The 22,270-nt window shown below is 40.3% G+C and overlaps 3 protein-coding genes across 3 annotated transcripts; 2 read left to right on the top strand and 1 right to left on the bottom strand.

Annotated features, from left to right (window-relative positions):
* Positions 1 to 414: 414 nt before the first annotated feature.
* Positions 415 to 3,850, top strand: LOC145484670 (ciliary microtubule inner protein 1-like). Its single transcript, XM_081463275.1, has 3 exons — positions 415 to 690; positions 1,353 to 1,434; positions 2,759 to 3,850. The coding sequence occupies exons 1-3, from the start codon at positions 521 to 523 to the stop codon at positions 3,038 to 3,040; spliced, it is 534 nt and encodes a 177-aa protein (XP_081319401.1). The 5' UTR covers positions 415 to 520; the 3' UTR covers positions 3,041 to 3,850.
* A 6,639-nt stretch (positions 3,851 to 10,489) lies between these two features.
* On the bottom strand, positions 10,490 to 16,646 carry LOC145484634 (1-deoxypentalenic acid 11-beta-hydroxylase-like). The gene is made up of 5 exons (XM_081463239.1): positions 16,554 to 16,646; positions 14,445 to 14,729; positions 13,680 to 13,781; positions 12,971 to 13,198; positions 10,490 to 11,401 (listed from the first exon to the last, which is right to left on the bottom strand). The coding sequence occupies exons 2-5, from the start codon at positions 14,724 to 14,726 to the stop codon at positions 11,177 to 11,179; spliced, it is 837 nt and encodes a 278-aa protein (XP_081319365.1). The 5' UTR covers positions 14,727 to 14,729; positions 16,554 to 16,646; the 3' UTR covers positions 10,490 to 11,176.
* A 290-nt stretch (positions 16,647 to 16,936) lies between these two features.
* LOC145484629 (uncharacterized) lies at positions 16,937 to 21,500 on the top strand. Its single transcript, XM_081463231.1, has 3 exons — positions 16,937 to 17,397; positions 19,731 to 20,018; positions 20,665 to 21,500. The coding sequence occupies exons 1-3, from the start codon at positions 17,208 to 17,210 to the stop codon at positions 21,078 to 21,080; spliced, it is 894 nt and encodes a 297-aa protein (XP_081319357.1). The 5' UTR covers positions 16,937 to 17,207; the 3' UTR covers positions 21,081 to 21,500.
* Positions 21,501 to 22,270: the final 770 nt, after the last annotated feature.

Genomic DNA, 22,270 nt, shown 5'->3' with positions numbered 1-22,270 from the left:
ATCTTAATTAGCACAGATTTTTGCGATTTTATTTCTCCGTTTTCTTGTTATAATTTAGTTTCGATCTAGAAAATATATCGAGAAAGTGTTTGACCACATTTCTAAACACCTCGAAGTTCGTCAAAAATACTCCGCCGCACACCATATTTTCAACTCTCCTCTCGGTGTATGGAAATTTGGTCAAACACGGTCTTTCATGTTTCATATCTTACGTTAAGACTTTATTTACAGAAGTAATACATCAAAGTAACTAAAACTCTTCATAAACTTGTGGCCCTCTTTATTATAAGTAGAATTATAATATATTTATGTAAATTAAACCTAATGCTAACCACCCCGTCAATCACAACCGGCCAAGAGCGAGTGCAAAACCAAATAAAATCTTAGTTACTTGCGAACCGATTCACGGATGCTCTTTGGTCTTCCTTAATTTCTAGTTGTCTTCCCCCAGACTTCACCACTCTGCTTCTTCACAACACCTCTCCCCGCCCCTCCCTGCTTCATTTTGTTCAGTCCCATAATGCCTCGCTCATATTCAACTGTTCACGTGAGGCCGCACGCGCGAGGCCGCGCTCAAGCCGTTGACGTCATAATAGCAAATAACTTCTACCGAAGACAACATAAGAGAAAGATGTTTGGCGTGAGGGGTAACGCAAAAGCATGCAATTTTGTGCACAACGATGAAATATGGTAAGGATATTTAAATTTTTTGGTTGTTTCTTCGCTCTGGCTTTATCTTTAGGAGTACATGATCGCTAAAGTGGATTTATAATAAGTTACGGGATCGTAATTCTGCGTCAGTACTAACAGTAACACTTTGACGCTTTTGCATTTGAAAGACTCTTTCGGTCTCCAACTCTCCTGGTGATTTTGGATTTGTAATTCTTTTTTATCGGTTACCAGCCTTGCCAAAATTTTCTGGAACTAATTTGAACCTCTTTGCTGGCGTTGAGCTAAGCTTCCATTGGGAAGTCATTTAGCTGATCTCTTTAATTTCTGCTGCATAAAGTGACGGAGTATTCTATTCTTTTTGGATGAGATGCTAGACCATCGCAAAGTTAGCTCCAACCTTCACTCAAGCGGAGAGAGGCACTGCGATTGCCCTAGAATACAACACGATGACTCCAGCCAAACATTTTACTGATAATTTTCATGCGCATTCTATAATTTTTGGAATCAGATTTCTCTCTGTTTCTACAGTTCCACATCTGCCTCTCCACCCAAAAGTAGAGTTGATAAACTAGTACAGATTTCAGTGTTTCCGGATATTTAATAAACGAGACCGAATGGATGCTGCTAATCAGTTTTCAAATGTGTCTATCCTCACTTTTACACTTCGCTTATGATAACAGGAAAGATCATGTAAAAAGGGAGCTTCTCTCTCAAAGACGATGGCCAGACAAGTGGGGGTTTCTAGCGAATGAATATCGGCAGGTGAGAGGCTTTACAGAGTATTTAGGTCATCTGAATGGATAACCAGACCTTTGTAATAACTGTTATTGACCACGCGTGAGGTTAACATGACTCGGATATTGGCCAAGTCCCTTTTTTGCCTGCTTATGGATTGTGACGTGTTCAAGCATCAGTTGCCTAGCCTACGAACACAGACGGATTTCCGGTTTTTGTTTTGTGTGTTTTTTTTGTTTTTTTTTTTTGGCAGAGTTAAACAAAAAGCCCGAAATCAGTCAGTGTTCGGAGGCTACAGTTGCCCATCGCGCCGGCGCTTATCTCCGGTTTTCGTAACTTGGAGCGACGAAAAGTATTTCTACTCCACTCACAAAAATATTTCTACTAAACTGTGAAAGCCGAATGTCTTATCTCAAGGGCACGAGGGCTCGAGTCCGCAGTGTTCGATCTGTACCCGTCCAGCGCAGTATCATTAGGCCAACGCCTCCCACACACAAAAAAGGAAGGAGGGCAATTTTCAGGCATCTTGATCGAACAAGCTTGCTAAATCGTGTTCAGAACAGCACTTTTTCTCGCGCGACAGCTAAGCTCGTGCTGGTGAGCTTGCTCACACGAGCAGCCAGTAACAGCGCAGGTGTCTGTCCCGTCATCAAGCCGTTAATAAGAAAGTTCTCGTCTTATAACCAGTTACACAATACATTTAGAGAGCTGCTATGAATCTACGGCATTCCCTCTCTCTCTCTCAAACCATTCATCATTATCTAATTAAGATGTACTAGTGTATTGCTTTGATATGGCGGAGAATGGAGTGGGACTGGAATCGAATGAGGGGCATAGAGGAGAGTGGGTGAGAAAGGTAAAGTAACGCAAAGCAGCCTACTTCCATAAACTTGTCATTCTTTCACAAACTGTTTGCTAGTACTTTAGACCTTTCACCTGACAATGTTTCGCACTACATTACGCTTCTCGCTGACACACTATTCACGGATATATTACAACGTGATCAGCTCCACGCTGGCTTGATAGTTCAGTTGGTAAAGCACTGTGCCGGTATCGCAGAGGTCATGGGTTTGAATCCCGTTCAATTAGGTTCTTGTTCTTCAGACTTCATTTTCGCAACTGCCTAAGTTACTTGCTTGACTGCTAATATGTCTCATGAGTCTGAATCGGCTGCCCCGCATGTGCAAATATAGGCTTTGACTTTGCTTACGTGAGGGCGCCTGGGTACTAGCCGAAAGCCACAGATCCACTCTTGTCCATAGCACGATATAAAAGTACCAACAATTTCATATTAATATTTTTGAAGAGCACCTTCAAATTGTACCTAATATTTTGCAACTTAAACTTGCAGTTACAGCTAGAGACATTAAGGATTGGTCAAGATAAACTTGATATAGATGAAGGACGAAAACAAGTCAGCTTGCCCATAACTGGCGACAGTGAGGAAAAATCTGCGACTGAGCCCCAGATCTCCTCTGACGTAGCCAACGCCGATAAGATGTCTTTTCCAGAGACTTCTTCACAAATGATTGGATGGAAAAGCGAGGTCCTGCAAAGAAAAGAAGTTGAACGCAACGCCCGTGGAAAACAGGACATAGTGAAATTATTCAAATGGCCGCGAGAAGGTGTTTAAGCAAAAAACGAAACTAGATAGATGTGTTTAAAATGTACGAGGGAAACGAAGAATAAACTGCTTTAAATCTGAATCTTTGTCTGCTTACTGACTGACAGGCCTGACTTTCTCTTTAGTTTTAGTTTCGACTGAGATTAAGACGATATAAGTAACAGTCAAGACTCGGCGTTAGTCAAAAATACTTCGCTATGCGTCGTATTTTCAACTCTCTTCTCGGTGCTTGGTAATGTGGTTAAACACGGTCTTCCGTGTTTGATCTGTTTAGCAATTAGATCATTCGCTCTCGATTTCTGTCGCGTGATAGTTGACGAGGGCGCAGCCAGAGTTAACTATCACGCATAGAAATCGAGAGCGAATAATCTAATACCGAACAAACTAGTTTAATAGCATATATAAACAGTTCCCTGTTCTGTGGACGCGTGGTGGCCTCATTGTTAAAGCGCTTGTCTCCGGATCGAGCGGTCCGGGTTCGAGCCCTGGTCGGCGACATTATGTTGTGTTTTTGGGCAAGACAGTTCACTCTCACAGTGCCTCTCTCCACCCAGGTGTATAAACGGGTACCGGCTAATTTAATGCTGGGTGTAATCCTGCGATGAACTAACACCCCAACCAGGGGGAGTAGAAATACCCCTAGTCGCTTCATGCTACAGAAACCGGAGATAAGCGCCGGCCTGATGGACCACTTGGCACGTATACCCGTCATTACAGAAGTTCATCCGCCAGCTTGAAAGTTAAGCGTAAATGTTAAAAGTTCGTCGTTTGCAATCCGTGTTAATCTTCTCCATCCTTAACCATCCTCGTTCCTTTATGGTTTATTAATATCTCTGGTGTTTTTCCATCTTAGTAAACTATTATTTTCAGGATTCCTTCAATTTAAAGGTAAATCTCTACGCAGCCAAAATAACTCAAATTATTATATAGCTAGCTCCGCGAGCGGGCAAGATGAATCAAATCCTGTGCTGTGATTGGCTACCCGAGCAGGCAAGATGGAGCTATCTTGCCCGCTCGGGACTACCCGCTGTGTCCCGCGAGAAAAATTTCCCCGAAAGCAATATAATAAATCCTTTATTGACCAAGCTTGTTCAGCCAAGATGGCTGGATATTGGCCTCGTTCTTTTTTTGCGAGTTTATGGACCTCGACTCCGTCTCGGTCCATAAACGCGCAAAAAAAGAACTTGGCCAATATCCAACCATCTTGACCTCACACTTGGTCAATAACCTATATGTATCGTGACTGAGCTCCTTTAATAGTTCAATTTCGCCCGTATATTAATTACATGTACCCACGTAACAATCTTATGCACATAAAATTACGTTACTATAGATTTCTGCCCTAAAGGCCTTCAAAATAATGAACTGACTTCCACCTATATGTATCAGCGAGTAATTAGCCTATATCAGCGGGCAATTGGATTTAGTGCTGCAGAGCTATTAAATTTAATGTGAAATGGCGCAGAACATGCGTGTTTTGAAGGTTATTTCGATCGTTCAGCTCATGATGGCAGTTGCCTTCTTCACGCTCGGGATGTTTGACCGATTTCAAGTACGCTATATCTTTGCAAGCTTCCTCTTTACGCCATGTTGGATAGCAGCTCTGGTAAGTACAGTGCTGAGATGTAATCAGGCTCTATCGATCCATGTTAGTAAACTGTCTCTTCTTCCTTAGCTTCTTCAGTGCTTTTAACCAAGTTAAAACTTCAAAATACCTGAAGGACAGATTAAAATGTCGATGACGATACACAATTACAACACCCGATAATCGTTCCCGCCATGATCCGTTTGCCCTCAGTTTAAATATTTAGTGCGACGTTGTTCTCTGCTACTCGAGAATGACTATATTTTCGTTGTACGCAAGTATTGAAGCAAACTTAAATGGCAGAACTGGTTAGGTAAGTTAAAATGCCAGATATCGATTAGAAGCCGACACGTACACACCAACCGGTTTTCAAGGCACTTCTTAGTACAAGGACGGATTGCACGTCAAGACAAGAAGAACTGTAAGCCTTAGAGCTGGTGAAAGCCGTCAGCATCAGCGAATTAAGAGAGCAGTGAGACAGATAAATTATCTGTATGCACCTAGAGGCCAAAGAGACAGAACCGGGAAGAGACAACATCAGCGAAGGAACAGACCTGCTGCAGCCATTTTGGCCGTGCAAGCCTGCATGCAAGACTTGTAAAGCCAGGGGGGGAGGGTGGACTCCCATATGAAACGGTCGGGGATCCTCGTCAGAAACTTTGAATTACACCATTAAAAAGGGACCAATGTAGACATGACATGAGCTTTATTTCACTCCTAAGAGATCTGCTTAAAGTGCCCGTAAAGTAAAAAATAATTGCTGCTTATTTGAAAGGCTTTTCAAAGTAAAGAAGAATGGCGTTTTCCTTTTTGGAATATCTTTTTAGCTAGGTTTTAGAGATATTCCTTTTTTTTTTTATTACGCAAATTAGGACAGTAATGACGTCATAAATAATTCCACTTAAAACAGTACGTAAAATACTGAATCAAGAATGCCTCCAGAAACATTGGAGCAGTGTTCTTCAAACTTGGCACCACAAAAGTGTACATCGCAAAGGAAACAGAGAGACACCTATGAATCCAGTCTCTTTCTGTGAAAAACCAAATATCCCATTTGCAACCTTTTAAGGTGGGACAGAGGGTCGTGCTCTGAACACACATGGTTCCCATATTGTCTTAACTCTCCCCATTAGATTGTTGGGAGTGGATGATCCTTGTTTAAGATAAAATCTGGGAATTTTAGTCTTAATTAAAACAGGACCAGCGGCATAACTGTTGTCATGGCAACGGCATCACGGTATCATTTTGTTTCTTTTGTGATGTACATTTCTGGTGCCAAGTTTAAAAAACACTGCTTTAATATTTCTACAGATATTCTTGATTGAGTGTTGTACTCTTTTAGTGGAACCACCAATTTCATCATCAATTTCGTCATCAATTTTCTCATTTGCATAATACAAAAACGTGAATATCTCTAAAACGAAAAAAGATATTCCGAAAGGGAAAATGCCATTCTTCTTTAGTTTGAAAAGCCTTTCAAATAAGCAGCAATTATTTTTTACTTCATAAGCACTTTAAAGCGGAATAGGCTCGGTTGCCAGCCACAGCTCAGGAAAGGAGCCCGCGCTAGTAGACACGAGAGGATATCGAGCTTAAAAACGTAAATAAAAGCGTTTTTTATTATTATTTCTTCAAGAGCACCCTAAAAGATACTTTGACAGCTAAAAATTAAATAGTGAGACGAATAGCGAGACGACGAGCATCCGCGACCTTTCCATATAAGAGTCTCCTCCACCCCCGGGCGGGATAGCACCCACGAGCGTGCCTACAGCAGACGTGGATCAGCACTTCGATTCCTAAACCTTCGTTCGCGAAGTCAAGCCCGAGCGAGTGAGGGAGATAGACGGACAGCAGACGACTTGTGTGTTTGTATGGTCAAGCGTCTCAGAAACATATAGACAGCAACAAGGTTGATAAAGCGGTGACACGAACCATCTGTTGTCGTGAGTTTTGAACGACACCGGCTCAAGTAATACATAAGATACATCATAAGACTTACTGTCTCGTAAATATCTCGATCCACAAAAAAACCTTTCCACGAGCAAGTACCTATAAGAATCGATAGACTTAGTACCTCTTGATACTAACAATATAATATGGTAAATAAATAGTGATATCAAGCGTAACCGTGTTTGCGACAGTTACCACGAGTATTTAAGGATTTTAAAGAAACTTTGAAGACCGACCTCGATAGCTGTTAATGTAAACTATAGCATTATCGAGCTCTGAAATCCTCATCGACTGATTTTCACCGTGGTTGATGAGATTCGAATTAGTTTTGCTCGATATCGGCAATCTCAGCCACGCCAAAAACGTCGTGCATAGACAAAACGTTTTTTTTATTGGACTCTAGATTACTTCAGCCATAGCGGGTGTCGAAATCATAGCGACATGTTTTATTTTAGAGGAGATTTCCATTGAGTGTCGAAAGTAATAGTAAAGCGCTTTAGAATCAACCAAGGCCAGTGAGGGAGGTAATTTTACTAAAGAGGGTAAAGTAACTGACTAGGTAGGAATTCGTTAGGCCAGCAGTATGCACTATCAAGATTTGGAAAATAGCCCAAAGAAGGTACGCGCGCTGATTAGTTTAAAATCGTGTTTCTATTACTCGAAAGAATAATTTATACATTTTGATATTCAAAGTGAACAATTTGTTTTCTTTTTTTCGTCGCAAAATTTTCTAAAAGAAATAAAAAAAAAAAACAAACATATGCTCCGTGTTTCTATCGAGTTATATAGAAGCGTACACTAGTTAAAGTTTGGAAAACCTCGAAATAGCTGTCGGCTCTTGTTCCCACAGCATTCCTCGTTCTCCCAAACTTCCACTCGTGTTTCTATAACTTGACAGAAATACGGTACATGTTTTCTATTTCTTAAAAGTTTAACCTATGGAGAGCCCGATTATCATGTCTATCTCTTCTCCGAAAATAAAAGCACGATTAATCTTTACGTTTTCATTTTATATTGATGATAAACTATTCTGGTTTGTTACCAAGGTGTTGCCTATTGGTATCATGGGACTGGTTTTGTCCAACACAGCTAAAAGACACTTCCCAAGTTTGGTAAGATATACTGGATAATTCTTAAATAAAATAAAATATATAAATAACTTTATTTAAGTGTCCACTGTACTTAACATTGTTGTGATAATTGGGGGCACCGTAAATAAATAAACAAACAATTAACTAATAAATAAATAAATAAATTAATTAATTAATTAATAAATAAACTATTAAGAATCCCAACTGGTGGGAGGCTCGAGAAGTTGAACTCGGGACTACCTAGAACAAATCTAGATTGCGGTAGGGAGAAGGATTTGAACCAGGGACCACCAGATTTCTAATCCAGCGCCCTAAACCACTCGGCCACGCCGCTTTCATATTGCTTTCTACACTTCTCTAGATTTCGAGCATTTTTTTTTTTTTTTTTGATAAATCACTCCATATAATAATATTGGGAAAATATGTCAGTCTTATTCTGAGTGAAGACGGATATAAGTACTAGTGAAACAAACATAAACTGAAAAGAAGAATCCCAACAGGTAGTAGTGATAGTGAAATGATAGGAGAAGTAGCATTGGCGGTAATAGTAGCGGTAGTGGCAGCGGTAGAGGTAGCAGTAAAACTTTTCTGTCAGAAAAAGGCGATTTCTTATTCTTTAATTTTTCCACAGCCTGACGTATTTCTTGCTCAGTTATTACATGATCTAAGGAGTTAAGCTAGTCCAGTTCTCTTTTCCTAATCGTTGTAGCTCTTTTTAGACTTTTTCTTGTTGTACAGACGGACTCGGCTCATTAGAGTGCAAAGGTTGAAAATGATAAAGCTATTTATCTTCCGAGATTGAGACAGTTTTATATTAGTGGCAGGGCAGAGCAGTAGCACTACCACTACCACTAGCATTTAGTGGCAGTGGTGATGGAGGTAGTAACAGGGGCGAGATCTCTGCCTGCAGCAGTCCTTCTATTTAAACAAGAGAGTGTTTCTGTCGAGGAACTATCGGCTGATAGTTGCCCCCGCGGAAATTTGATGTTCTTAAAACAAATGTGCTAGTTTTTTAAAGAACATCAAATTTCCAAGGGGCAACTATCAGACCGATAGTTCCGAGACATGAACACTCTATTGTCTTTATTGTTCATCACTAAATTTTCTTCCGTGCGCCAGTTCAAAAATCATATTGAATTATTTTCAACTTTTTTAGATAAAAGCCGTGACAGCCAAATGTAAAATTTGAAAAAGAAAACAGACAAAAACCCACTTAATACAGTTTCAATCGTTTATTTTCTACAAATCCGCTAGTGTTTACAGAAAATTTTTCACGGACGAGTACTGTCCATCTGGGTATTTTCCGCGGACGGTCACTATGGTCTGAGAGTGTCTCTCCGCGGACAAACACTATCGAACCACGTGATCTATTTAAACCAATAAGAATCGGAGAAAATTTAGTGGTGAACTATAAAGCAGCATGGTTGGTGGTGGTAGTGTTATAACTCACTCCGTTGTTCGATCACTCTCTCAGCCTTGAAATGTTATGAAGTTGACAAGATAGACTATCGGTGACGGTGATGGTGCTAGTGGTAGCGGTAAAGTAGCAGTAGTATTTGCAATGCTGTTTTAGGCACTCTAAAACCGCTCTGTCTTTGTTGTTGGTTATAGGTTATTGTACTGATGTCTGTCAGCATGGCGTGCGCGGCAGTGTCAGCAATAACAGCCTACCATTATTATTTGGCTGTGACCGCTTTAGTAGGTAGCAAATACATCAAAGCTACAAGCTTCCAACTGAGCTTTCCTTACCTTGTGGATAAAGACATCAAAATCAAGTATACAGAGAGGAGGAGATTATGTTGGCCATTTTTTCCTTGGTCATCATAGTTCCATCTTTGAGATTATGCTGGCATTTGCATGCGCTAGGAGTGGTGATTCAGGCACAGCTTACTAGCCCGTCAGAAAGAATCAGGTACTGATTTCAGCTACCTAGCCAATCAATGATATGACATACAGCATATCTCGCAAACAACCCGTTATGGAACTTTGATTATAACTACAGTCGAACTTTCACTAACAGTCACCTCTCTAGAACGGATGCTTTTTTTGGTCCACGCGGTCAACCATACATCCACTCTTATTTTCACCTCTACACAATACAACGGCCACCTCTCCATCACGACAGCGACCACTAAAACGCACACCAACGGCCAAAATAAACTCTCGACAAAGGCCAGTTAATCAACGACTGACGAACCGTGTATACAAAACCATGGTGCATAAAAAGTCACCAAACTTGATCTGTACTGGGCGTCATTGGTCTCTGTATCTGTTTATGTTCTGTTTTATTGTTTAAATAAGCATTTAAAAAAAAAAAGGAAAAAAAAGGTGTTGCACGCTCGGAAAAAACAGGTGTCATTATACACCCCTACCTGGCCATAATAGGCACCTTTACACCACGGTCACTTTCCTCTGTCCTTAAGGTGGCCACTGTGGAGAGGTTCCACTGTAATAGAAGGGAATCCGCACCTATACAGCCAAAATTTCAAAAACAAGCCATGAAACGAATTTTGTTCTATTTTTTGAAAAAGAAAAAATAGACTTTTTCCAATTTTGCGAAAAATCGGTCTTACAGATCGTTAGGGGAGCTCCGCGCGGCAAAGCCTCGCCAGCAGAGCACTATGGATAACGCTAAAAATTTTGGCTTTGACAGTATTGTCATGTAAACCAATGTGAACTGTCGCATTGTGCAAGGCAGGATGGCGCGTCGCCGCACAAATTTACAAGCTTTGAAGGTCTTGTTTCTAACACAGAAAATTGTCTCTTTTGGTCTTACATTGGAAAAAAAAAACACCGAATGTGTTAAAGAGGCACCAAAGAGGAAAGCCTTCTGCAACTTCCAAACATTTTCTCGACGAAAGAGATAAAATGTGGGGTTCTTTTACCCTGTTAAAACTGTAGTAAGCCACCTAAAGTGTAACAATTGGACATCATTGCGGATAACATTTTAAGTAACTCCTTACAAGCCAACGCTGCTGTTTTAATTTCAGGTAGGCCAAAGTAATCGAAAAACCGAAGCTGGACAAATCTCACTGCGACCACCCTATATCGCAACTAAGCCGAAGGTTGCTATTCCAGGATCTACATATAATCACAGTCAGTAAATATCTCGCTTGCTATATATTTCCGAGTAACTGTAAAAAATTACTTTTAGTTTCAGTATATGCTTGATAATTTAGTTGTAAACATAATCTCTAAGAACACATTAAAATTGAGTCACACCGTACACCACTGTAGCTTTTATTCTCTAATGACTTTTTTTTTTACAATAGAACACTTTAAACAGCCTCTAGATCAGTTACAAGTTTTGTTTTCACTTGGCACCTCACAGCATTATACCTTCCATGAAAACAAAACTCTCGTATTGTCATAAGTATCGTCATGTTACGTTCGAAATACTTAAAATAATAATGATCACGTCTCCCAAGGAACCTTTGCTGAGACCTCTTAGTCACAAGTTATATATTTTGTAAGAATTGTCTGCAGTGAGGGGAAATACGGGGTGGGGTGGACTTTTATCTATTCAAGGGTCCAAACAACAGGGAATGCGCCCGACTCCACAAGGTTGTCTCCTCGTTTCAAATCTTTCATTCCTTTACTTGGTGGGAGATTCATCCACGGTCTGTGTCCCTTCACAGCGTCGTTTCCAAGCCATCTTGTGGAAAATGCCCGCCGCGGAGTCGAAAGATTGTTACCATATGCACCGTGAACTGTTCTCATGTGAAAAACAATGCAGTCCCCGGGCTGAAACGAGCAGCGATTAAGTGTTAAGTACTTTTTACCTTTTCATAACAAATGCAAGTGGCTACGTTATGCAAATGCAGGACTTGGCCATCACAGGAAAAATTTCAAATTCTTGGGACTAGAATGATAATAGCAAAATCATTCTAAGGCCCCGCCCACACGTATCCGGATATTTTTGAATCCGCAACTTTTTCTTTCCGGATTCAGACCATCCAGTGAACCAATGAAAACTCGAAGGAAATACACGTAGCTGACACGAAGCGCGGGAAAACTTGTGCGAGTGGTTAGGTTTGCACAGTTCTTCTTCCAAAGAAGTGACAGGGTGACTATCCTTACAAAGGCCACTTAAAAGTTTTGAGATAGTTACTAATCAAAATGACCACAAATTTGTTACCTTTGTAATGTACAGCTTGATTACATAGATAATTTTTTGGCAAACCATTGTTAAATTTTGTCGGTCGGCTTTGGTTAGAGTAGTCGCGCAGTAATCCTTGAAAAGTTCGAAAGAATACATGAGTCACTGACTCTGTTGTGATTTATGATTTTGACTTTATTAGAGGATGGATTAAATTTAGGCTTAATTATATTAGGAAAACACGTGTAATAAATTAGTTTTGATATACTTTAAGATTTTTATATTTTAGATCTTTTTACCTTTATTTGTGTAAATACCCTATTATTTTTTTATTTTTATTATTCTTTTAATGTATTCACTTAGACTCTGTTAGTGTCCTCAATTAGCATACACGTGTAATAATTAGCTAGAATTTTTTACCTTTTGAATTTTTCTACTTGTGTAAATGTCCTTATTTTAAAGTATCCACTTAAGATTTTATTTCTGTCCCCAATTAGTTTGTCAAAAGCTAAAGAACTCGACACTTAAATAACGTCATACTGTTACTACTGACAGAAATTGTTCGAGTTTCTATCGTTAGCAACAAAGGCAATGTATTTTTCTATCACTTTGTAGTATTTCTCCACAGGGAGAAAACATGAACAACCCCTGCTCGTGATCGTAAGTTAGACAGGTAGATGTCACAATCTTTTCACTTGACAAAAAATAATTTCAACTTGTACCAGAAAAGTAAAGGAATTAAAAAACCAAATAGCCGCGGGGTGCCAGGATGAGCTCCCTGAGATTAGGAACCTTACGCATATACGACGGCGACGGCGAGGACGACGCTCAGTAAAAGATGTGTTCAGTTCTTTTTTACTCTGGAATTTCGAATTTATTTGGAACTATCCAGTGTACGTGTGTCTGTCGGCACTAAAACTTGACCCTGCTGAATATGCTACGAATGCGTTCAGTTCCAAAAAGAAATACGAAAAATTAGCTGTTGGGGTTCACGTTCTCCAGACAACGCAGAATTTGGTCATTTCACGTTGTTGTTTTGCAGAGGACAGCAAAGAAACGTACCAAGAATTGTAACGCACGTGTGCAGCCATTGTTCTGCTCATTAAACCTTTCATTTGGTGACGTTCTTGTTGCCGTTGCCGTCGTGTTTTGCGTAAGGTCCTTATTATCCTACGGGGAGTACACAGGGATTTAGCATGCGATATGCCTATTACCTCCATTTCCCAGGACAAGACTTGAAACTGTTGATCTCCATCAATATCTGGCGCCGATAGAAATTGTTCTGCTTTCCCCTCGTCTCCTGGTTTTATTTCGTAAAGGGTGAATGGAGGGCCATCAAAGTGCACAGGTTTGAAATAATGAGGCGAACTGTGGGAACCTTTCACGAGGCGAAGACAAGTGTGCTTGGAAACTGGGTCTACCGGAAGCCACACAGAGCATACCTGAGTTGATAAAAGTATTTGTTCTGCCTGTTCAATGTTTTGTGAAAGGTTATTTTGTAGATACAATGGAAATCCGGATAGCCTGTGAGTCCTGTGAGTCAAACGAGACAAAGTTGACGACATGCACAAAGTCAAATTTTAAAGGGAACCTCTTTGAACGAGAATCTTGCTTTATGGAGGTGGCTCAATGCAAATTCACATTTCTACTCCGAAGAGGAAAAAAATTCTGAATCAAAACATACGGCTTTACTACGAACAATTGAAAGCATAACCCAAACGTACATTGGTAACCTTATAAAAGCAATTTTTGTTCAGTTTACAAAACGGAGGTAATACAGTCCAAACGACGATCAAAAGGATAAGGTTGTGAATAAAGAAATCAGCGCTAAAAAAAAAAAAAAAAAGAAAAAGAAAAAAAAAAAAAAATACGTGACTGAAGATCTGTACAATAACAACAACAAACTAATGCTTAGGTACATACCTGCTGTCCGTCGATCTCGTAGTAGGCTTGATCTTGGTGCCAAGGAGTTTGTTTGGTTGATCCACTGTCTTTAACAATAACGTGATTGGAGTACAGCGCAACCTTACAGCACATGAAATACCCAACATAATTATTTTAGTATACTTCGGTAGCAGCGCGTTATAATGAGGAAAAATGGAATTTGTAAAGTAATGCAACTTCGCCTGTAAAATGCCTGATAGTAATCCCTTATTTAAAGGAACACTGTCACGATATATTTGCTTAAAACTGTTATAAATTCACGAAATGGTCCCTACATTTATGTAATAAGAACTTAATTGGCTCTAACTAAATGATTAAAAGCAATTTCTTGAGGAAAGTCCACACTGTAGCAACATTTTTGCAAAATTTTAACAATTTTCGAGCCAAACTTGAACCTTTGAAAAACTGACTTTTGAAAGCTTTTTCAAAAATCCATATCACAATCCGTTTCCATCCTCGCTATCGTTAGCCATCCTCACTTCCTAATGGGTTCTAATCATTTGTCGAGTACTGCTCTACAAAATAAAACCATTATTGTTCAGCTTCCAATGATCGATATATGTTTTTGAGATTTCCAAAATCATGCTAAAAATGGTGATAGTGTCCCTTTAAGTGTTAAAGACCAAGACAAAACTGATTTTGAATAACATATTTCCCTTTGTAGAATTCCCTTGGCTTTTAATTGTAAGACATCAGCTATGGATTAGAAACGAATTCCACTTGAAGTCTTCAGACGTTCCTTACCGAAGACTGAAGAAGCCGCCCCACTATTTCTCCCACGGGTGACTGGAAGATAAACTCTTTGTATTCGGGGATGCTGTCCCAGTTTCCATAGTCGTGAAAGAAGAGAGGGGTGTGGCTCTTTCGCCTTGCCATTTCAGAAGGGTGGAGTCGATTGAATTCAATTCCTCTTCGCAATATGTCAATCCACTTCTGGCTGAACACATTTCGTAAACAGATCACTCCGTCTTCTTGGAAAACTCTGATGTCCTGATCTGTGATGGTGTTTGTGGACAGACTGTCCATTGACTTCAACAAGAGAACAAACACACTGTATATGGCGCTACTTTAAAACCAGTTTGAAGTTAAAAGTTAACTGCCGTAACAAGTGTTTAAAGAAAACGTTTCAAGCGTTTGCAATCGCCCTTCAAATATTGAAAACATCGCACGTTGAAAGCTTTAAAGTAACTAAAAATCGAAAGGAGTGAGTAGGCAATCTACGCGTAAACTGAAGCCTATGGACACCTCCGGACTTGGGGGAAGGGGGGAAGGGGCGGTGACCATCTCGACCGAAAAATTGGCCAATGCCCGAATGGGTGAGTGCTAAAATCGGTATACAAACGCTTAGAAAACAACATCGTTTACAATTTTTACGTCTAATGGAACTGCTGCCGATCCCCCGCCGACCCCGCCCAGAATGCCCAGCCAGTACGCCCACGCGCGCAAAAGTCGTTTTCTTTTGCGCGTAAATAAGCTTCTATCATTCCTCAGTTCACGTGGAAATCGTTTAAAAAAGAGGACATCGGTTTTTTTTTTTTTTCGTATTCGCGACGAGTCCAGTACGTTAGCCGTCGGATTCCTTTTGCCATTTTATTAAACTCCGCTGGAAGGAGTCTAGATGAAGGACTTGGAACCGTACTGATGGGTTAAATTTCCCGCGACTTCGTATTGATCAAATGCCAGGATCCAAGGGAGTGTTCCCTCTATAGATCCATTTACGGAGCAACAACATGATAACAATGGGCTAACAATGACTGGAAATGCTGCTGATTTTCCTTTAGATATGTATGTTGTGACGTTTGTATTACAGCCGCAAATTTGGGTAAAATATATAAAGTTAGGCGCACATTATTTTCGAAAATTTCACGTTAATTTGATGTATGTAAACCTAACTGTTGGAAAATTCGGTTAATTTTGTGTAACGTAAATTTTCTTCGCGTTGTCAACGTGCATCATTAATTTCCTATAATAAGGTAAACCTCATCCAGACCTTCAGCGAGTGGACGAATTTGAAATAAAAGCGTCCCTGGTTTGCTAGCGAATCCGGAGATTTTGAACAAGAAATATCAAGAGATACTTTGTATCTGAATATTGTTGAGTTCGCAATGGTTTATAGTGCCAACAGTGCTTCTAATTAATCCGGATTTTTTTTCCAACTGCGAAAGTGGAGGAAGGCTCATGTCCTGTGGCAGTAAATTTCTGATCTCTGCCTATGTATGTACCCGTTTAGGTGATTATGAATTCGGACACGTTCCGCTTCATCCTCTCGAGTCACGCAGTTCGAGACTGCGTGACATGCTGTTAGAGGAAATATACAATAAACAATAAAGCTGGCCTGGCAATCGAAATCGAACGAGTCGCATAGACTCTGCCCTCTTTACTTCGCAATGTGAACATTACTGCTGGTGCGTTTAGATTTGCTTACCCATATGGTGGCAGAGGACTGTAACTATTTGGTTAGCTGTTACTAACGGCTGTATGTAACTGATAAGTTTGGACTGAAATGTTTAACTTAAGTAGGTTTTTACAGTCAATTTCTCTCCCTTGACAAGGATGTAAAACTGACCGCATTTCGATGAGAGCTCGGGAACCGCTTGTCAGTATACCAAGTGTCTAGATCGCAGCAGAACTATAGCTGGGTGCAATTTCTACCGCTTTGTATACCTTCAAAGATGAACCAGTTCCTTGTTATCAAATCAGTTTCTGTGTTTCGAGGCGCTTTGGTCTAAATTTTGCTCAATCATAGATCTTTTATTTGACGCATAAAAACGGCTACCACTAAAAAAGGGTACTCACAGAAATAAATTCGTGTTTAAGTTTCTAATCAAGGGAAAATCTAGCTATTCTACCCACCTTAGTACCGGCCGTCTTCAATTCTCGCAGTTAATGTGAACAACTTCTAACAAGACTCTAACACGGCAGTCACAAGTGAAAGCGTTTCACCACACCGGGATTGCGTGACTCAACGTTACAACGAACTTAGTCCCAATTCAGACGCCGAACTTTTCATGAGCCGAACTTAATTCGAGTTTGGACTGACCCAAATTATCAAAAGTACACCTGTCGATTCAGACATGGAACTTGATTCGCCGAACTTTATTTAGTTTAAACTAAATCACATCGAAATGTCAGCGATTTTCAGGCAAAGTGAAAACTGCTTGGAAAAAACATTATCATTATTTATGCATTAGGTTCGGCTCATGAAAAGTTCGACGTCTGAATCAAAGCCGTTCCAAAGCCGAAATTCCCGGCTGAACTAGGCGGGAAGAACGACTGGGCCGTTCCAAATTCAAATTGCCGTTCTTAATTGATTCAGACGTCGAACTTTTCATGTACTTAATTCAATGTATTTGGTTCGGCTCATGAAAAGTTCGGCGTCTGAACTGGGCCTTACTTCCGCCTCTCTTCCGCGTTTTTCGGTTCAATAGAGTTCGTCGCGTGCAAGATTTGGTCGCTTTCGTGCAAAGATAATTTATTAAGAAGTAAAAAAGCCACTGAAAAATAAGCATGTCTCAACCACCACAACCAACAACTACCGCTAGTGAGTCGATCAAGTGCAGCGTATCCGATTGCTGGCGTGCACTGCAGAAATTACGATCGGATGGTCCTCTTGTTCAGTGCATTACAAACTACGTATCAATGGACATCATGGCTAACACTCTCCTCGCGATCGGAGCATCGCCTGCCATGGTACACGGTGAGTTCAACATTTTTATGTTTTCGTATAGCGGTGAGCGGTAATGATTAGCTCGTAAAGCCTAGCGCAGGTGTCACAGTGATATGTGTATCCCCGTGATATGTGTATCCCCGCACACATATCACTAGCACACATATCACTGGTGATATGTGTATCCCCTTCAAAATGGCGGCCAGTGATATGTGTATCCCCCACCCTCCTCCCCTCTACTTTAAATAGCAATATTCTCCTTGAAAGCGCTCTCGTCGTCCGGTCCCTTACTGGACGAACGACTAACCCAAACAGACTTTAAACGCAAATCTCAATTTTTGTAGTTGAAAAAGCTTACGTATCTGCTGCTGGAATTGTGTTCTTGATCCTAACTGGTTTTCTGCGAGCAGGATATAATGAATTTGAAGTTGAACACCAAATGGATCTAGATATATTTCAATTTGAGTTTCACGGCACGGAATTTCTAGGACGATATTAATTGCGCGGTGAATTACTAGCAATTTTGCTAGCAAGTTTCATAATAATCGACGTTTATTCTTCGGTAGATAGCCTAAATAACGGCTTTCTTCAGGGGATACACATATCACTGCGCCATGTAACAATTAGTGATATGAGTATCCCCTGTATGCAGTCTTATACAACCGAGGTCAGTGAAACTCCAGAAATCCCAAGCTATGAATAAATGCCGGGTGTGAATATTTCTAGCAAGTCAGTTTTGACAATGCAAATGTAATGGGCATTTTTCTTCTTGGGTAGAAAGCCAATATAACAGCTGTGTCCATAGGGATACACATATCACTAGTTCATGAAATAATCAGTGATATGTGTATCCCTTATTATCCCGTGCACGCGTTTTTAGTAGAATAATCGAGTTTCAGACTCCAGTAACCCCAAGCTGTGTAAAAATGTCGGGTGCTAATATTGCCTGCAGTTTTGACAAGGTTGATGCGCTATATTATAACAGTTGTGTTTATGGGGATACACATATCACTGCGCCATGAAATAATTAGTGATATGTGTATCCCCTGCACGCGATTTCAGCTTAGATATTTAGACATTCGAGTTGGAAACTCCGCAAACCTCAACCTTGGTATAAACGTCGTCGCGAGTAGGCAGCCAGCACATTTCGGCAATAATTGGCCCTTTTTTTGATTAGGTAGAAAGCCAATGTAACGGCTGTGTTTAGGGGATACACAGATCACTGCGCCATGAAATAATTAGTGATATGTTTATCTGCTGTTCGAAGTTTTAGTCAGATATACAATCGAGTCGGTTGGAACTCAACCAAACTGCAGAAATCCTAAGCTGCTCCATTGGGCGCGAATTAATTTCTGGTTTCTCCTACTCTTTACAGCGAGCCGCCATTTTGTTCGTTGAATGCCTAGGCGAGTATCAGTGTTTTGTGTATCCCCACGGGGGATACACATATCACTAGTGATATGTGTGCGGGGATACACATATCACTGTGACACCGGGGTTAAATAGCCTTTTCCGGGATATAACATATCTGGAGGCGTGAGGGTGACCCTACTCTAAGATTCTGTTAGCTGCAACATTAAAATATAAAGACGATCGCGGATGAAAAATCACTCTAAACGAGAAAGTTACATTAACTGTATTTTCTGGAATGGTACCTGGTTTTGTGAGGGCTCATGCCAGGTCAAATTTGGTCAGATTGATCCTCGTGAAGGCAAAGAAACGTTAACTAACCTCGTGGGGAGTCTTTCTTCACAAGCTTGGTGAACATGCGTTAATAGAAACACAATTTCCCAAAATAGTACGTCATTGTCGTCTCAAAATCGTAATCCTCCATAAGTTAATATTTTGTGCAATTTCTTCCTATCTCGATTTCACGGTTCTCGTCACCTTGGGATTTGTGGCACTGTTGCCCTATGGAATCCCCCCTTACCACCCGGGGGGAATCCCATATGAAAAAGACGGGGATGCTCGTGGGAAAGTTTGGAAAGAACACCTAAGAGGTACCAAGATCCTGCTTTGTGGGTGTGGTTTGAATTTTTTTCTCTCCTAAGAGGCATCATTTCTTATATAACACATTATTTCCTGTCACATTTTTTCAACTCATTACCCTAAAAGGTACTGCAAAAGCTCCAGCTGTGGACGTTTTGAGGCTAAACACCCTAACAGGTATCAAAACTGCTTTTTTAACTCTTAAAAGGTACAAGGAGCACCCCCGTCCTTTTTATATGTGATTCCCCGCCCCCTCCCTGAGCCTTACCCCTGTTCAAGTTTAAACACCCTGCCCTCATGTCAAGGTATTGTGAATGATCGAGGAGCTGCAATGATTGTTAATGAATATTGAACTAGAAATACCAATCTTTTAGCCGAGGAAGAAGTAGAAGAATTTGTGCCCTTGGCCTCCGCACTGGTGATCAACATTGGAACCCTCTCCAACCCATGGATCAAGTCCATGCACAAGGCGGCAGCTAAAGCTCATGAACTGGGGAAGGTCTGGGTGCTGGACCCAGTGGGAGTGGGTGCCACCAACTTGCGAACAAAGACAGCAACAGATCTGGTTCTTTCTCACAAGCCCACAGTGATTAGGGGTAATGCCTCTGAAATCATGGCACTGGCCAAGAACATTTGTGCAGCATTGAATGTTGAAACATCAGGTAAGGGAAAACTAAATTCGCATCTTGTTGTCAAAACTTTAAGCAGCTTGGGTTAATTCTGGGGTAGGGGAACGAGTGAGCAACAGCTACAGAGAAATGAGAAAGAAACCCTGGGGTCATGGGATATCATCACCAGCCAGGCTTCAGATGCACAACTGTCTCATGGAAGTCTCATAGTATTTGCTGCCCCCAGGGGTGGTAATCCCTATAATGGACTATAAGGGGAGGCTCCGGCCGAAAGGAGTAGCGTTTTCAGGCTTCAGGTATATAAAAGGGTAGGGATTTCATGAGTTGAGGTATATGAAAAGGTAGGGAAATCTGTCATCTAGGTATTTTAATGGGCCTTTTTATTAAAACATTTCGAACTTAAGCACCTTATGGTTGTATAATTTAATTTATGAAGCACTACGTGAAAATGACAAGACTTCAATTTTTGGAGATTTAGTCACAAGATAGGCCAGTTACAGCAGATACAGTTTTTATAAGTAGGTATGTGAAAGGGATACTTATTTTCAATAAAAGGTACAGTATATGAAAGGGGTAACTGTTTTGTCAAAATGGTATAAAAACCAATCATCCTGGGGGTGCTGCCGTAAGAGAGAGATAATTGTTTGTATTTTAACTAAAACATGTCCTGTTTCCACAGCTGGAGGTCAAAAAGGAGTTGACAGTTCTGAAAGTTCTGACAATGCCCTCATGCCTGCCCAAGCCCTTGCCTCAGAGTGCCATTGTGTTGTTGTTGTCACAGGAGAACATGACTTTGTGACAGATGGCACAAGGGTGATCAAAGTATCAAATGGTCATCCAGTTCTTAAAATGATAACTGCTGCTGGATGCACACTGACTGCTGTAATAGCAGCATTTGTTTGTTTAGAAGATCCAACAGATGTCAATCTTGTGATGAAGGGTTGTGCATGTGCATTAAGTGTCTTTGGAATTACTGCAGAACTGGCTGTTAAAAATCCAGCTTGTAAGGGTCCTGGAAGTGCCAGAATGCACATGCTAGATGCGTATAGTGGCATCACTATAGAAACATTGTGGAACATGGCCAAATTCTCCTGAGTCAAAAAGACACAAAGAAATAAGTTTAAAACTTTAGACAAAGACTTAGTCACTTTTCACATGGACACCTCAAACTTTGTAACTTTTAACAACTGACACATTTTCCTTTGTTAACTTCAAAATGCTTTATTTTAGTGAACTACCACAGTATTAATGGCAGCCTGTGACAGCGCACACAAAGGTGCCTCTGACTAGTTCAACACACAAAATAGTGAAATGTTATTTATAGTAAATGTTATTCACACAAGTTTGTTTGTCAGGATAGAACAAAGTTGCTGCAGTTTACAATATAGCTGACCCTCTCTCAGTACATGGCTGTATTTGAATGACAGGCATGGGCACAGGTTATCCAAACTAAAATCTTCTGATAATCATGCATTCTGATATTGGCTAAGGTGAGTGAACTTCAACAACAGAGAAGGCTCATAAAGAAATCTGCTGAAAGGAATTTTAAAAGAGAAACAAACAAACAAACAAAACCATGCACATAAATAGTTACATATGGCTCATTGTGAAATAATAAAAACACCCATAACCATCTTTGAATCCTTATTAAATAAATTTAAAATGGTTAACTAACTTTACAATAGTTGACTTGACATTTGCTAAACCAACTTAAATTTAAACAGTTTGCTGTACACTGCAAATAGACCCTTTTCATTTGGCCCTGTGAACTTGTAAAATGTTTCTACAATAGGTGTGACTACTTAGTGGAATAACAAAAATTATTATGAAAAGAGAAGGACAATAACAGTAATTATTATACATTGAACTCACTATCTCTTTTCTGATTGGCCGAAAGCATATAGTGTTTTCGAAATCAGCACCTGTGATGCCACCTAGCTGCAGATTATACAATAATCATGTCAAGGACACTCAAGGTCACGGGTAACATATCATGTATGACTGCAGTGCATGATTTCTAAGGGTAATCATGTCCAGTTTGCATGCTCTCTGTTGCTTGCCTTTGGGAAAGAAGCAAAAACACGACCTCTATTTTTTCTTTTCGTTCAATGTATAATACAACAATTGTTAGATTTGGTTTTTGTGATATCCAGAATAATCAAGGTCTCAGTAAGGGTTATCAGCCTCAGCCTTCGCCTTTGGCTGATAACCCCTACCTTGACCTTGATTATTCTGGATATCACCAAAACCTCATTCAATAATTGTTCACAGCATGCAAAAAAATA

This window comes from Orbicella franksi, chromosome 4, assembly GCF_964199315.1.
Source record: "Orbicella franksi chromosome 4, jaOrbFran1.1, whole genome shotgun sequence".
Classification (NCBI taxonomy): domain Eukaryota; kingdom Metazoa; phylum Cnidaria; class Anthozoa; order Scleractinia; family Merulinidae; genus Orbicella; species Orbicella franksi.
This window is presented reverse-complemented; position numbering and strand designations above follow the sequence as displayed.